The 17,418-nt window shown below is 37.0% G+C and overlaps 1 protein-coding gene across 1 annotated transcript in view; it reads right to left on the bottom strand.

Annotated features, from left to right (window-relative positions):
- Positions 1-16,043, bottom strand: part of C7 (complement C7) — a 52,921-nt gene extending 36,878 nt beyond the window's left edge. Inside the window, exons 1-6 of the mRNA XM_065873640.1 lie at positions 16,038-16,043; positions 10,569-10,624; positions 8,700-8,775; positions 5,604-5,745; positions 3,580-3,727; positions 2,447-2,585 (exon numbers count right to left, since the gene is read on the bottom strand). Coding sequence (XP_065729712.1) covers positions 2,447-2,585; positions 3,580-3,727; positions 5,604-5,745; positions 8,700-8,775; positions 10,569-10,624; positions 16,038-16,043 — 567 coding nt within the window. The remainder of the gene's footprint in view (positions 1-2,446; positions 2,586-3,579; positions 3,728-5,603; positions 5,746-8,699; positions 8,776-10,568; positions 10,625-16,037) is intronic.
- Between the last annotated feature and the right edge of the window lie 1,375 nt (positions 16,044-17,418).

Genomic DNA, 17,418 nt, shown 5'->3' with positions numbered 1-17,418 from the left:
TGGGTTTCCCACTGCAGTGATTGACTCACTGCCTATTGCTTCCACCTCACTTACCTTCGGCTGGATCCTAAATAACAGGCTATAATTTCCCTCTACCTCTGACAAACACCTTCACATTCAGTGACTGGCAAGGCATTTCAGATGTCAATCCAAAAACCAAGCCATGCTGTAGAAAACGAACGTCAGAATTATGCTGTTATTAAATTATTTTTCTTCTTCGGAAGCTGCAGGTTTCCAGCATGTCTCCTTTCCAGCCATGTCAGAAATTCTCTCCCTTATTACTTCCTCTGTTCTGTAACTTTCTAAATTTGACTACACACACACAGACACACACACACACACACACACACACACATATACACATATATGTGCATATATATATATACATATATGCAATTCTCCCCCTTATAATTATGAAAGAATTATCAACACATCCTCCTAGTAATATGAGGAGAAAAAATTCTCTTTATATGCCTATCTCACATTCTCCCTTCTGGCCAAAGGGTAAATTACAATATAGGTTTTTCACCAAGCAGAATTTAGAGTCAAAAAAGCAGTTAATACAACACATTGGGAGAGTAAAATATACTAGAAAAATGAAGGGCTGTGAAATCTGACAGACTGGATCCAAGCTCTACTGCTTATTAATTTGGTGACTTGAAGCAAGTCTGCTGAAGTCCTCTGAGCCTCGATTTCTATGTATATAAAACAGTAAAATATTACTTACTTTCCACAGATGTCGTGAGGATTCAAATTACACAAATTGCCTAGAATAGTGCAGATGCCACAGGAAATATTCAAAAACTGGTAGCTATGATTATTTTTCAAGTCAGTTCCACTTTCTACTTTCATGATTCAGTAACTCTTAAATGTAATTTAATTCCATTATAAGTCGAAGGTTGGTGGGTTTGCTCCTCATAATCAGAACTGCTTTCTGAAGATGACTAATGCTGGTAAACTAAAGCCCCTTCCTTCTGAATATCCTAATAGTTTTGGTTTACAAATTTGGGAGTAATCAGTAAGGAGGGCTGAACTGGAAATTTTTGAGCTCTGGGAAGATGGGAGGAAAGGCATGAGAGAGGAGATCTTGGAAGAGATGTGCAAGAAAGAGGCTAAAACAGGATGAGACCAGAAACTTCTTTTGGCTTAGGTTGTGGAAGGACAGACAATTTAAGATAGAGGATCTCAACTGTTTTCGTCAGATGCATTGGCACTATGAGGTAGACAATCTCTCCTCTATGTTCCCTCTAAATCTTCAGGAATTTCCCCTAAAGCCATTACTGTTTTGTGTGAGTAGATTTTGTGTTGAAATCAATCAACAGGATGAGTTTACGTGTGTATGACAGAAACAGCCTGCAAGAAGCAGAAGCCTGCAGGGGAAACCTTGAGACCATAAACAAAATTTTAAAGTTTGGCAGTATGGATGCGGGCAAGGATGTGGAACACAGGCCACTCTTCCACACTGCTGGTGGGGTACAGATTGGTCATATATAGGTTTTGGAAACTTTAGTGAAGTGTAACCTAAACATAGCCTACAGAGCAGCAATTCGAGTTCCAGGTGTCTGCACTAGAGAAGCTCATTTGTATGATTAATACAAAATATAAGATAGAGGTTGTACGGGCAGTACAGGTAGAGAAGATGTGACGGAGAGAGGTAGAGAGGAGCCTTTAAGTCACTGGTAATATTCTATTTCTTGAGGTGGGTGGTGGGCATATATAGTCCTGTTTGTATTATTAGTTTTCTCCAAACTGCAAGTATATGTTATTCACAGCCTTTTGTACATAGAAATATTTCATAATTTAAAAAAAAAAACATTTTTAAGTAAGGTGACACTGTGGCAGTGGTTAGGAGACTATCACAACCAGTCATGAGCAGGGCCTTGGGTTTTAACACCCACACAGGGACAGACCATCAGGTTCTGGACCCACATGGAGTATGGAGTTCAAAATGAGACAATGGATATTTCAGCTTGAATGACATAAATTAAAAGTATCATTGCGCTATAACACAGATTTAAAGAATATATATTCCTAAATAGTGAATGTAACATAAAAGAAGAAGACTCACAGATATAGAGAACAAACTGGTGGAAAGGGGGGGGCAATATAGGGGTGAGGAGGTGGGAGGTACACACTACTGTGTGTAAGATGGGCTCAAGGATGTATTGTACAACACGGGGAATAGAGCCAATATTTTGCAGTAACTGTAAATGGAAAGTAAACTTTAAAAATTGTATTAAAAACTTTTAAGAATAAATAAAACATTTCTTAAAAAAAGAAAATGTATTCTTTTTAAGCCTATATAAGACATTTCTAAGAATTGACCACATATGAGGCCACAAGTAAATTCTCAACAAAATACCAAAAAAAATCAATATCATATAAATAATGATCTCTGGCAACAATTCACAGATTGGAAAGAAATCAAATCAATGTAATTAAGTACCTGGAATGTATAGGAGAGGATACTTCCGCTCAGTCTGTAGAAATCTCTCCCATCCCCGCTGAACACCTTTCTGCATTGACCACCAAAACTTTTAGTGTTGAGGACTTTGTTCCTAAACTGGCCTGTGAGTGCATTGTAACTGTTTTTTAAAAAATGAAAGAAGAAAAGGCTGTTAAAAACAAGAAACACCACTTGCTGAAACAGGCATCATTAGAGAACTCTAGATATTCTTGAAATACATTACAGTTAAACATCTCTGGGAGAGCTCAAATAAAAAGCCTCCTAAAGCATACTATACATTACCCAACTCCCCCTGCTTGCTATAATGGTTAAAACTAATAGCTGGGGAAACCCAACATCCTTTTAGCCTAAGAACTTATTTAGGAAACACACAGCCCTTTTGTATCTATGGCAACAGCTGGTTTTGAATTGAATCTATAGAAAAAAACAAACAATTAAGATTACTCTTGAAGAGAGAGAACTCTCTACAATGATTTACAACTAGTCGGCCTCTTAGCATGCTAACTGGTATACTCTATAAAGTAACTTTACCATTTTTCCATTAATGAATTTCATAGTAGTATAGAAAAATCACATCTAAGCAAAGAGATTATCTTAAAACCTTGAAACTTTAACTTGGGTCTGACCGTTAAAAGTTTTTCAGAATTCTTTTTAAAAAGGCTAACAGGATTGCCTCAACTTCACTTGAAAGTTCCCAGCTGGTTTAGGTGATTACTTTTCAGTCTGAGTGTTCCAACACACTTTCTCTCTTCTTCCGCTGCTCTCATTCTGTTGTCTCTTCGTTCCCTTAAGTAGCCCCACATCATTGAATTAGTCCTCCCCCCTTCCCTCCCATAGGGGGACTGATTGGCCAGGTTTTCCCAGGTCTGAAGGGTTTCCTTAGATGCAGGACTTTCAGTGCTAAACCCAACAGTCCAGGGACAACTCGTCCCTCTATGCTTTACCACATATATTTACGGGTATATAGATAGGAATTTTTAAATTGTTTCAGGATGTGGCAAAGAGCTCTAAGCAAAGTCTTGACTATTAGGTGATTTGTTATTAGACTTACCAAACCACAAAATAAAAACTACAACCCATCGATGTGTACAGGAAGACACCCAACACCTTACCCCTGTCCAGTAAGTTCTATGTTGGGAGGAGGTTTATCGAGGTCACAGGAAGGCCTGCTTTCTGAGTCCTCACACCTGTCTTCATCAGCACTGTCCTCTTCACAGTCAGAATCCCCATTGCAAACCAAAGATCTGCTGATGCACTGACCTGAACACAAGAAAAGCCACCACACAAAAATAAAAGAGGTGGAAAGGAAAACACTACCTGGGATCAAAAGATTTCACCCTGGACCCTCAACACAACACTGATACTCTAATGTGAGTTTGAGATAAACCCTCAGTGCCCAGGGAAGGACTGCTGATTATCTTGGTCCTCATTTTTCAACATGCAAATTGATTCTGACCTTGGCTGGACACAAAATTGAAAATAGAACCTGAATTCAAATTCCAGGCTCTCACCCATGGCCATCAAGCACTTTGTCTGAATTCTCCAAAATCACTCAATGCCAATCACTGGGAAGACAGATTGACTTCCTGCCCTTCAACTTTCCATTTCTCTTCTGTAATCACTGACCAAGATGCCAAAGTGCTGTCTTTCTTGGTGATTTAGATATATATGCTTTGAGAGCATGGGAACTGGATTAAAAGATTAAAATTTGACATTTCTTTAGCACCTTCTCTGTTCAGGACACTCTTGGGTGCTGGGATACAAATATGAATAAAAAGGGTATTCACCAGGGTTTTCATATACTTTACAATCTAATAGGAAAGAGTATGAAGTTAGATCATTACAATTCAGCAATGTAATTGTTGTGATAGATATAAGCCCAGGGTACCAGAAGCACGAGGAAGCACTAGAAGGTACCAGATGATCTAGCCCCGGCCTCCCTCCGCATTATATCCAACCATTCTTTTACTAGCTTCCTACGCCCTAGTCATACTAGATCATTTACATAAATCAAAGACCAACCTTTTTTGTCATGTCCGCTGACTTTGCACCTACAGTTCTTCAAAAATCAAATCACACATTACTTCCTCTCAGAAACCACCCTTGCCCCACAAGCTACAATGTATGCCCTTCATTTGTGCCCTTATAGTATGCATGGCACAAAACTGTCCTGATAGCACATCCCACTATGCTGTCACTTGATCCAATGCAGCAAACATTTGTTGAAAGTCTACTATGTACCACACACCCCAGATGCAAAAATAAAAGAAATATAATACACACATTCAAGGAGTTCAGTCTACCAAAAGATATCCAGGGCAACAAATACTTCAGATTACAGATGATACAATGCACACAGAGAACACAGAAAAGTAATCTGTTAAATAGCTCTATCAGTTGGGCTTTTAGGGTAGGTCTCCCTAAGGCAGCGTCATCTGATTTGGGTTTTGAAAGTACAATAGGAGTTTCACAGGTATTGTTGAAAAACACGTCTAACACAGGAAATATTTATGTACTATTTTGCCCATAAAACTTTAAGAATTTTGAGGGAAGAGGCTATGTGTTTCATTCTACATCCACAACCCTCATTTCTGTATCTGGAACATAACAAGAATAATAAATGTTTGCTAAAAGTTGTTGAATTAACCTTTCTGCACAAATGCAACATAGACAATAGGTCAAATATTATTCAATACAAAACTGTTTCATTTCCCCATGCATAGAGATGACCCATATTGCTCCTTGATTAACTAATTAGAGTTGTTTTTCTTGTAAACATAAAAATAATTTGGGCAGTAATATTGTTTTTGCCTAATTTCAGTCTTCATTCCAGATTCATTCCATATCTTCACCAAAAATGCAATGTCAAGAACAATGGGTCCTGTCAATAGCCATATTTCTTTTTCAAAGAAGCAAAGAGTATCCCCACCTTTATTACCAGATAACACCCATGCATTTAAAAGAATGACAGTTGAGTGTGTAACTAATATGCCAATAAAAATCCAACTGATTTGGGGGAAAATTAATTTATAGGCTAATATAAATGTAGTACAATTCAACAAATACATACTGAGCAAATTAAACAAAGAGCATTTGAACTTACACTCTGCGTGCCGAACCTATGGGAAGCAAATACCTGAAAAACACCTGAAACGTTCTCCACATCCCTCTTCTATTGGACATCCTCGTGTAGGTTCACACGATTGTGGTTCAAAAGCACTTCCAACACAGGGATGGCCGCCATACTGCCCATAAACAGCAACTGACCGCCTGCGAGTCTAAATACAAACCAAATAGCTTTTCAATATCTCCAGTTTCCTTTATCTGAGAAATAAAATCTGGGATAAATTGATACAATCAGAGAAATAATGTTTGTAAAATTGTTCTGGTGTACTACAGCAGTAAAGCCTACAAAATCAATGCACCCAGAAACCCACTTGTCTTTGAATATAGTGACACTTGGGTTATTATTTATAGAGCACTCCCAGTTATATATTTACTCTTAGGGTTGAATGAAAAAAGAAAATTAGTGAATCTTTAAGAAAGTATGCTGGATAGACCAGATCACAACACAAAATGACTAATTTTTTGCCAAAGCAATGTACCAAGAGCTAATTAGAAAAGGTGAAGTGAATTTTGCTGGAGAAAGAGTAAGCGTATCGGGAAGGGAAGTTAAGATGAACAAGGAGTAAGGGAAACCTTTAGAAAAGTGGTGGTAATTAATTTGAGTTGAACCTTAAGCCTTCTTCAGGAAGGCAAGGTGAGGCAAAACAATCCAGAGAGACATATATGCTAACATGGAAGTCAAATTTACAAAACAGAAGCCTAAGTGGTCCACAGGTGAAGGTACATCTACAATGATACTTTACTAGACAACCAAAATTACTGACCTCTGAAATGGGAAAGATGTCAAAGGCCTATCTTAGGGTGGGGTGAGGTAGGAGGGGGTAGAAAAAAATTTGAGGAAATCTCTAAGGCAAATGAGAAAACTAATTCATTCTAAAATTCATTTACTCAATATGAAGACATGTATCTAATGTTTAAACAAAAAGAAAGATCTGCAAAATCATTTTCCTCCCCAAAGGCAATCAAAGGTGCATCTTTTAAGCCTCTTCCTATACTCAACTCTTACCAGTTAATAAAAATGGACAAAATCTGAGATTCCAGAGAATTTAAACCTTTAGCAGCAGGGAAGACTAGATATACAAACCAAAGTTGAATCTATTCATTCATCCTAAATTGGAACAAAGGGTCACAGATAGGTAATTTGAACTCTGAGCAGGTTTGCAACAGCCTGGGGCTTTCATTGCGTCTAAGCAGAGGAGTCATAGAGGAGTATGAGTGAGGAATGGAACTCAGTACAGTTTCTTAGTAAGTTTTTAGTTTCTGTATTTAATTGATGAAGACACCTCTTATACGTGGCTTAGTAACATTGTGCTTTTCTGAAGTTCCAATGCATAGATTGCGTTGTCGTATAAGTAATGTTTTCCTTCTCCATAGACACCAGGATGACCTTGATGGCTGTCTGCTCTCAGGGTCTCATTCACCCATCAAATTCTGATCTTATGACCCCTTTTTCATTTTCACTTGTCTTCTTCTGGGTGAAAATTCTGTTTTTATAATGTAAGCATAATGACCTTCACACAAAAAAATTACTCATATGAAAAATACCTTCAATCTACCTCTATTTAATGTTCTTTCTTGTTTTTAAATTATAAAAATGTTTTCTGAAGTTGGTGTTTGTTTGACTTTTGTTTTGTTATTCATGTACCTGTTTGCCTGTAATCAGAGTTGTCATCTAATATTATATTTGCCAGAAACCAAATCCTAGTTACTTGTGTAACTTGTTTTGTAAATACCCCTCATGTAGATACTAAATAAATGCTGAAAAATGAGGATAATGATGATGCTTCAAAACACAAGTTATCTTCTATAATATGGTTCTGTTATTTTAATAACTTTAAAATGATTTTAAATGCACATTTTTATCTAAACTGAACCACCTTTAAAATATTTTACAAATATCAAATCATGTTGTACACCTGAAACTAATATTATGTTATATGTCAATGGTATCTCAATACAAAAAAAAAAAAATTTAGCCATTCAAATGTTCAGAACCTTTGAAACCAACATTGTATTTTTGGAATTTATCCTAAGATGATTATCAGAAAAAAGACATATCTATGTGCAAAAATGTTCACTAAAGTTTTATTCATAATAACAAAATATATAAATAACCTAAATCTCAAACAATAGGAAGTGTATAAATAAGATTGGTATATACATATAATGGAACATAATTCAGCTGTCAAAATTCATGCTGATAGTATAATGTTAAGTTAAAATAGAATACAAAATCATGATCAAATAATCCTATTTTAAAAATCATAAGCACATAGAAAGAAAATAAATTGAGGAAACACCCAAATGCCAGTCAGTAGAACTTTAATTAAATTATTTTAATGTACATTCATACAATAAAATGCCATGTAGCTATTCAAAAAGAATAAAGCAGATCTGTGCTTACATGGAATAAAAAAGAAAAGAAGAGAAATTGAAAGAGTAAATACTAAAATGCTGACATATTGGTTTCTTCTAAATGGTAGAATTATAAGTAGTGTTTTCTTTATTTATATAGAAATAAACCATTTTATTTCATTTATAAAACTATAAATCATTTTCTCCAATGATTAATTTATAATAAGGAAAAAAATGGACATTTTTAGAAGTACTCTATAATCTCTCAGTCAAGTCTGGTATTTTATTTATATTACTTTTGTATTAAACTTTAAAAATGTTTGACTTTCCATGGTCATTCACTATTAGTTAGGTAAAGTGAAGCAGCTATTTTGCTACTCTTTAGTGTTTGTTTCAAATGAAAAGAAAAGTTGAATCCAGTAAATATGAAATTTTGAATTATCTACTAACTTCATTTCATGCTATTCTTATTTCTCTGATAGTGAAAGAGTTTGTGAGTTGCTTTAAGTGTCTCTCCTATGTATATTTCTAGGCTCAAATGTAAGATTTAGAGAAGTCCTGCAAGAAAAATGAGAATGCAGAAATTTTTTATTACAATATTAAGTATGAAATAAATCATACTTTTTCCCTTCAAAATTACTAATTACATTTTCAAACAATAAAACAACATTCAAAAGTTAATGCCATTGTGTCCACACCTAAGCTATTTCTACATATAAATAGTAAAGACAAAGTTTTCACATGGTCCTACCTGAGTCTTGGTACAACCATTGCATTCTGACCAAGGGGCATAGGAAGCCCACTGGCAATTGACTGGCGAGGAGGCACTGTCATAGCATCAAATTGTCCATCATAAAGCCGACAGCAAGGTAGGAGAGAAGACAAAAAATTGGCAAGAATAGTCAAAAATTGCTTCACAATTTTTTTCCTAAGAGGCACCAAGAGGATCCCAAAATATATAAAAATATATGTGGGAAGGACTCACTTTTTCAGAGATTAATTAAATTTCATTTATGAAATATCTAGAATGTACCAGGCACTATTTAGACACTAGAGCTATATACATAAAAGAGATAGGATACTGACAATTGGTAGAGGGGAGGATGAAGACACAGATGTGTAAACAAATAATCATAACACAATAATCACGATCCTTTGTACAGTATAGCTAATGAGATAGATTTCCTAACAGAAATGTGTACAGTATAATGCGTTGTGGAAATACACATAAGAGAGTGTCTAAAGTTGGGAGGCTAAGTGAGAACATATAAAAGAAAGGTATTATGGCCTTTGACAGGATTTTGGACGATGAATTGAAGAGCTATACAGAAATTTAACTGAGAGACAACAAGCTCTAAAACGACCGTATGAGAAGTAGGAAACCAAACTCTGGCAAAGGCTAAATGGACGAGAATTGAGTTTTACATGCTCCCCCTGTTTATCTAGGTCACTTCTCAAGCACACACCCAAGTACAGTAGCGTCAAGTTGAGCTCAAAGAATTCCACCCAAATAAAATACATGTGGAAGATGGCAAGCTGACTCTCTTACAATGCTTAACTCTGGCTGTGTCCAAGAGGTCATGTTGCTTAGTCCAAAGAGATTAAGGAAGCCTTACCTAAAACCACACTTTACAAGGGGTAGAGGAACCAGGACTCCTGCTTTCTGGACTTTGAGTACATTCCTAACTGGGAGACATCTCAGGTCAAGGTGATTCCTGCTTAGTTAAGCATAGCACTGCCAGGTGCTGCAGATAAGGAGTGCCATTTGTGGCTCAGGTGCCCTTATGGGGCTAATCTTGCTAACCTGTCGTCTTGATATGGCATCAGTGATCCAAATGTCTTAGTGTTTTTGACCTTTAAACAATCTGAACTTAATGCTATGTGTCTATTTTGTCTCCCAGAGACAGGCAGAGGCCTTCCCCAAACACCGAGGCTTGGGAAGGGAAGCTCGCTTGGCCTCACATCCTCTGTGCACCCTGTCCAGTCCCCTCACAGAGCCCTTATCACACCTGCATTGAAATCAACTCTTTCAAGATCTCAGTCACCCCCTCTACTCTCAGTACCGTCTGGCTCCTCTGTGTCCCAGTCACTGGCACATCTCCAGACACATGTTCTGACAGTTCGATGAGGTAAACCGACCTGGTCCTCTCCCATCAGACAGTGAAAGCAAAGCAAGGCCGTGAGTAAATGATGTTGGCTTTTTTCCAGGTCTCAAGAGCCGATAAACCTATTTTCTTAAAAAAACTCTCAACTTTTAAAATCCCAAAGACTATTTTGCAAAGATTACATTCAAAAATCAAATTCTGCTCTAAGATGTGTAAGTCAGCTGCCATTCCCTGAATTGCAGGTAAAACCACGGTACTGGGAGAAGCAGGAAACCTTGAGGTGTTTTTAGTCTTCAGGTTTCTTCCTTATAGGGAATAAAATAAAGTAAAATAAGAATAAGAATAAAACACACTTTCTCTATAATTGCCTTTTCTAAAAAAGGGAAAGAAAAAAAGTGTTGAAGGGTTAAACATGCTCAGGCTGCAATGTAAAAATCAGACCATAGTTAAGAATTTCCTTAAAATAAAAGAAATGATTGTTAATGATTTCCACACACAATCCAAAAAATTCTCACCTTGAAAAAACTTGGAACTCTCCTATAAATCCCACCAAGAGGAATAAACTTATTGCCTAGGAGGGGGAAAAAAAACAATAAAGCAATATTTTAGTTAGCATTGCTTTAATGAGTCAAAAGTGAATACATCTGTACAAGTCAAGATTTGTGAGTTGGGAATAGAAAGAGTGAAAGAACCATGGAGAAGCCTTGATGATTCTGCTTGACTTTTAAGTTTTCATTTTACATAAAAATTTAATACAGTTCTCTTTTTTATTTATTTATTTTTTTGGCCGCATTGGGTCTTTTATTGCTGCACATGGGCTTTCTCTAGTTGTGGAGAGCAGGGGCTACTCTTCGTTGCGGTGTGTGGACTTCTGATTGCGGTGGCTGCTCTTGCTGCAGAGCATGGGCTCTAGGCACGCGGGCTTCAGTAGTTGTGGCGCACGGGCTTAGTTGCTCCGCGGCATGTGGGATCTTCCCGGGCCAGGCCTCGAACCCGTGTCCCCTGCATTGGCAGGCAGATTTTCAACTACTGCGCCACCAGGGAAGTCTCTAATACATTTCTCTTGAGTTCACCTCCCATTATTCATTTCTGGAAAGACAACTAGGGGCTAGGTGATGTCATTGACAAATAAATTGAAAAGACTTCCCAGAGTTAAAAGTTCACAAACATTTCTTTAGGGTCCCATCATCTTTTAATTCCTTACTCCACTCTCTTCTCTAACTTTGGTACCCATGAGGACACCAGAGAAGAGAATGCCTGGAAAGAAGAACAGTTTCAAGGGCTGAGAAGCTAAAAGAGAAATAGCTTCCTAAATGGAAAAATCAAAAGTGGAGGTACATTCCTAGCCAGAGATGCCATGATACTCATCACAATCCTTAGCTCTGCGGGTGGTTCCTTCAGTCTTTAAAACACCACAGAGGCCTTTTATAATCACATTCATGTGATAGCAGCAGCCTAAATATTGAGCATCTGACAGGTTATGAAACTGTATATAAAATGTGATTACATTTTGTTTGAAAATCAAATGTGTATTGAAAACAAATCTACAAAGAAACATAACAAAGGAGAATAGTTCATTTCTGGTTGTGAAATCATAGGTGACTTTTATTATTCTATTTTCATTTCTATGTACTTTCCTACTTTGACAACTGAAGGTGAAAGGAAATACAATTCAAATCTGTACTGGAGACTCCTTAAAAATACCAAACACATTCAATTCATAACCCAGTAAAAAAAGTCCTTTAATCATCTTACCTCACATTTTACCAGGCCAATGTTCTTTCTCTTCTCTTGATCTCCCCAAACCTCTCTTCTCTCAGGGTAGCTGTGGAATGGCTTCCCAACACTTTTTCCAGATGCTTCTACTCACCTTCCTAGATCACCCATCCTCTTATCAGGTATCTTTTTTTCAGTTGTAAAATCCTAGTTGCCTACTTCTGCCTTTTACAGCCTTACAGAGTTTTTAGCCTATAATCTGATTAACATATAACCAAAAGGACAGAGAGGTTCCAACAGCTGTGGGCACCCTGGAAATGTGAACAATGGTGGGAGAGGCTATGGATACTTTTCTGATTTTTCAACAAACACATGAAGTACATAATGGAAAGCAACACCTTTTAAACGTTGGGTTTTTTTTTTTAATTATAAACTGCAGTGGGTTGTTTCTTTTCAACAATATGTCTTTTTTTGTACTATGCCAACTCATTTTTCCTGCCCTTGGGCCAGCCTATCTCATAGCTCTTTTAGTCACTCCCAGGCGTTCTGGAACAATCTAACAGTCAAATTTCAATGTATCATCCAATTTTAAATGTCTATCCTGCTCCCAGGTCCTGCGGGAGGGGTGGGGTCTACTTCAAAATTCCTCTGCTTTATTCTCCTTCTTCTCTTCCCCACCTCCCCAGGATGCCTGTCTTCTCCAGAGTCAGCACAGCACGAGTGAGAGGGGCAAAAGCCAAAAGGAGCTTGCTTGCCCGACGCAGCTGGAGTCCAGTGCTGGTAAATCAGGGTGTGTTGGATGTTTGAATGCCAATTCTTTATCTCTCATGGTGTTTTTGTCATTCTTTGGATATCCCTCCTTTGGGAATCTACAACCACTGTTCTCTGGCACAAATGATTCGTCTCTTTGTTCAGCTCTCTTGAGTCTCACCAGTGCCTGCTTCCTGATGCTGTCTGCTGGGGTTGCTTCATCCTGCAGGCGTCTCCCAGGCAGAGTCCCTGACAACCCAAGTCTGGCCCCTTTCTAAAGGTCCACATCTGTTCCATGGGATACCTGCACACATCCTTGCCCTGTCAAACTCTGGATGTCAGGATGTAACCAATACTGCTGTGTTGACTTACTTGCTAACCACAGGGCAGTGAACCAGCCTATGCCTTTAGATTTTCTCAAACGTGAGTAGGGTATCATTCCCTATACACCCTCATGCTCCAAGGGACACAATATTGCATACTTTTGAGGATGGAGACGGCCAAAGGGTCACCAAACAAACTTAGGGCTACTCTTTTGGTATTGCAATAATACCACATTGAATGTACAACATCTCACTTTAAAATGTGAGGGTACTGAGCACCTATTATTATTGACCTTTGACTCTCAGGCAAAACAGGCATCGTGAAAAAATCCATTTTGACATTCTATTACATATTTTTTTAAATGTCAACGAAGTTTTAAGGGATATACTTTTTCATCAGAAAAGATAACCTTGCCACCATCTTCCTTGTATATATATTATAACCCATGAAGATCTGCTTATCACAAGTTCATGAGTTATACAAGCTGAATCTCTTAACCAAAAGAATGTCTTGAAAATTTGCTAGCTGAGTACCTGAAAAATGAAGCAGTTATCATTCCTTGCCTTTGGAAAGAGTATCTCATCAAATGGACAAGATAGAACAATTATAAATTAATAAACAAATTAATGACAGATATAGACATACATCTGAGTTAACTCTATAAAAGAATTGCTTAGTTGAAAAGATATTGTATCTTTGCAGTGTGTAATGTAGGTAAGCTGGGACTACATTTCCCAGAATTCTCTTCTCTTCTTTCTTATGACTGAATGAGCATTAGCTCTACCTCCTTCCTCTAAAGTGTTTCAGCTACAATCATTGTCTCTATGCTTCTAATTTCTCCACATCTGGTCTTTTACATTTGTCTGTTGAATCATGAGCCCATTTGAGGTAAAAAAAATAAAACATTAATTTCTGTAGCATACACTGGGTTCCAAATTCCAAGAGAAAAAAGTATGGAAAAATCAAATCTAATTTCTTAGCATGCCCTAATTAATATCTTGATCAATAAATTTAGAACATAGGGCACCAAACAGATGAAGAAGAAGGTAGATTTTAAAATCAATTTACTTACATCTTTATCAGAAATAGACATCAATTTGCAACACTTCTAGCGATAAAGAAATGCAAAAGGGCACAATAATATGATTTGAGTACTTTGTAGCCATTAGAAGCACGTTATAGATTGAACAATGACAGGAGAACATGCTTATGATATAGTGAGCAAAAAGATTCAGATCTAGATTGATAGCAATTTCATAAAATATATTTTGTACATGCTCATATAAAAGTCTGAAAAGAAATAGATTAAAATGTTAATAGTGGTTATCTCTGAGTGGAGAAATAATCGATATTATCTTCTCTTTGAACTTATTTTTGCCAAGATGGTAGTATTAGAATCTGGAAAAAGACATTTTTTTAAAGGCACAAACACCATCACAGTATAATTGACAGAAGACAGCTGATAACATCAGATCAGCTCTGGGTGTGGCGAGGAAGCAGAAAAGCCCTCATCTGAGACATCTCTGTGCCTGACCACATCCCAGCACCATGTGAATTATGTTTTAGGTTTACAAACCCCAGGTTCATCTCAGTCCATGGAAGAGAAAGTGAAGGTCTGGACCACAGCCAGCTCAGAGGGAAACACTTTTTGCTCTAAAGCCCTGAAACACTTCAGACCCAGTTATCTCCTATCCAAGGGATACAAAGAGAATGAAAAGAATTCTGGGACCACCTCTCTGAATTTAGTTCACATGAATGGTGGGGGGGCCGGCCGCGGGGGAGAAAAAAGAATACTTCCTCTTAAAAGGCCAGACCTGAAAACCATTTCTAGTGGTGTCTTCATAGCCTAAGTTTACCTTCTCTGAAATGTATCACAAAAGCATACCCTTCAGATTTACTGTAAAAATATGAATCTCTACTTTCAAATATAGGTGAGAACTCTGCATGCAACTCACAAAGAAATCATTTCTTTATTTGTTGATATTTTATCAACCAACTGAAAGATAAAAGTAAATATGTTACCCCAGCAGAAAAATGTCATAATAATCAATGATCCATCTTTAAGCACAAAACAATTATTAAGATGTCTCATCATAAAATAAGTAAGGAAATTGATTGATGGTTAATACAAATATTAGGTGAAAGTATACTAGCTAGATGACTCTAGGAAATGCATCCTATTCTTTTTGAGCTAACAAGCATTTTAAATTTTTAAATAAAAATACAAGATAGAGTGATAGAGATTAGATTATATCATAATTCTAACTTTGTATGGTTACTTAACGTTCTAGCATCATAACATTAAATTAACTTTATGATTTGTGTGTAATTTTCAATAACTTAATTAAATGTAATTTCACCCATGAGTTACTCAAGACCCGCCTCTCACTCTGCCTCCAAAGCCCCTGGAAAGTGAGCGTAGATTCAGTATTGCAAATCGGTGGCATAGTGATGACAAAAGCAATCTAGCAGCTGACAGGGCTGAGAAATTATTGTTCCAGCATTATAATGTAAAAATTTTGAAGTTTAAATACAAACCTCTGCAATAATAAAATTGTAATAGCAGGTTCAACTTATTTTTGCATCCCAGAATTCTAGTCTATGATAGTGATTTCTGTCTTCAGTCCTGCATTTCTTTATCCTTAACATTTGGCCATTTTCCATTAGACCAATATGTGTTTTTGGTAAACCTTTAGTTTCATTCCATTTATCTGTATCTTCTACTCTCACAAGCCTTATCTTCTCATCCAGATTCCAAACTCTAAAGTTGCAAGTCTCCAAATTCACTTTTTTATAAAGCTGTTAGATAAGTCAGATCACGGGGGTTCATTGCTTGACTCCAAATCAAACAGACAAAATCCGTGGGAGGGAATTTTTCCCTAAGGAATAACAATTGTATTATTGTATTTTATTTCTTAATGGCTTTCTTGGGACTTTCATAAACATTGTCTCCAATCTCTGATTCCCAGACCTCTAAACCAATAAATTAACTGCAAGAAAAGAAAAACAAATTCACTTTGGCTGAATTGTTAACTATACTTAATTAAGGATTTTTTTAAAGTCACCCTCGGAGATTTCTCTTTCCTATTTTCCCATGTATTCTCTTTTTTTTTTTTTTTTTTTTGAGTTATTTAAGTTAAGCCTTACTCCCTTTTGAGTTAGCTTCGTTCACAAAAATAATGAAGTTATCTTACCTTCATGTTTGGGAAAACATTCAGGGCAGAAGACAGAAGGAAAATTTCCTCCTCCAGTGCCCAGTGAATTTTCAACAGGAGGAAGAGCCCAGCAGTCTACTCCTCGCCTGTCTCTCCCTGCTGGGGATTCACTTGGCACTCATATATAGAGCAAGTGCTTCCAAGACTTAGCTGTGACCCCAGCCAGGTTCTCTGGGGACACGGAGAGCCTGCCCTGTACTTAGTCTGTGCCTTGAAACCAGATGCATCTTATCCATTTACCCAGGCCTTAGCTACAGTCAGCTGGGACTGTTTGGAAGTGTAGTTCTGAGAAAACATCTGTAAATCAAGAAAAGCAGCAAATGTTCTCGCTTCAGTGTTTAAGTGATTTTCAACCAAAGGAGACTCTGTGTAAGGCAAGGGATAAGTCTCCTTCCTGTTTCAATCTACCACGCCAAGCAGATGTTTTCATGATTCTCTAAAAGGGTGTTATACAACAGACTTTGAGATTAAACACTTTGTGGAAGAAAAAATTTAATGCAATTCTGTCACTCAAAATGTAAATGGAACATTCTGGAGTGGAATCTCCCCAAAATATATATATCCTAACACAATATAATGCACATCCCTTCATGCTTGACTTTCAATGATCAAATGATCATTGAATGATCAAAAAGAGCATCTTCTTTTGCAAACATATTTAAAGGCATCACTAATTTCCCCAAGAACAGCCCTTAATCCTATGATATTCAGATCACTCTGTTGGAAAATTCTTGTCACAGTCATCAACCATGTCTATGTTCTCTTCTTCAGTTGCCTTGTCTTATTCTGCCAGATCTTCACTTTCCACGGCTTTGCATTGATTCTAGCACTTCTCCAACATCATTTTCATAGATTTCACAAAAGGCTGCATTTTTGCAAGATTTCAGATTTTCTATTAAAGTTGAGCTACAGTTTTTGTTTTTTTTTTTTTTGGTTTGGTTTGGCTTTTTTGTGAGCTACAGTTTTATTTGCATGGCTTGGCCAAATATTCTGAAACTTGCTGTTAGGGCATTATGGGTAGGAGTGACATAAGTGTGAAGGAGGAAAGGACATTTGAACTGAGAGTAATTTTATAACTAAACATTCCATTCGTGAATATTTTCCAGTTTTAATATTTTTTCTTTTTATATCCAAAAAATTTGAATAATGAAGAACGATTCCCACCCTCCGTTTATAAATTAATGGTGGTCTTCCAGAGGAAAAACTTCCACATCTTTTGTTCAAACTGTTAGTGCTTTGTGTGGGAAAAAAATTTGCCACAGAGAAGATGATGTCTGATTCCTGAAAGAGTTCTTTTTTTTAATTCAACTCCAGTTGCATGAATTCCAGATGTCATGGGCTCTCCTTAAGCACTCAATGT

Source organism: Phocoena phocoena, chromosome 3 (genome assembly GCF_963924675.1).
Source record: "Phocoena phocoena chromosome 3, mPhoPho1.1, whole genome shotgun sequence".
Taxonomy (NCBI): Eukaryota; Metazoa; Chordata; class Mammalia; order Artiodactyla; family Phocoenidae; genus Phocoena; species Phocoena phocoena.
The sequence above is the reverse complement of the archived record's forward strand: the minus strand, read 5'-3'. Positions and strand labels throughout refer to the sequence as shown.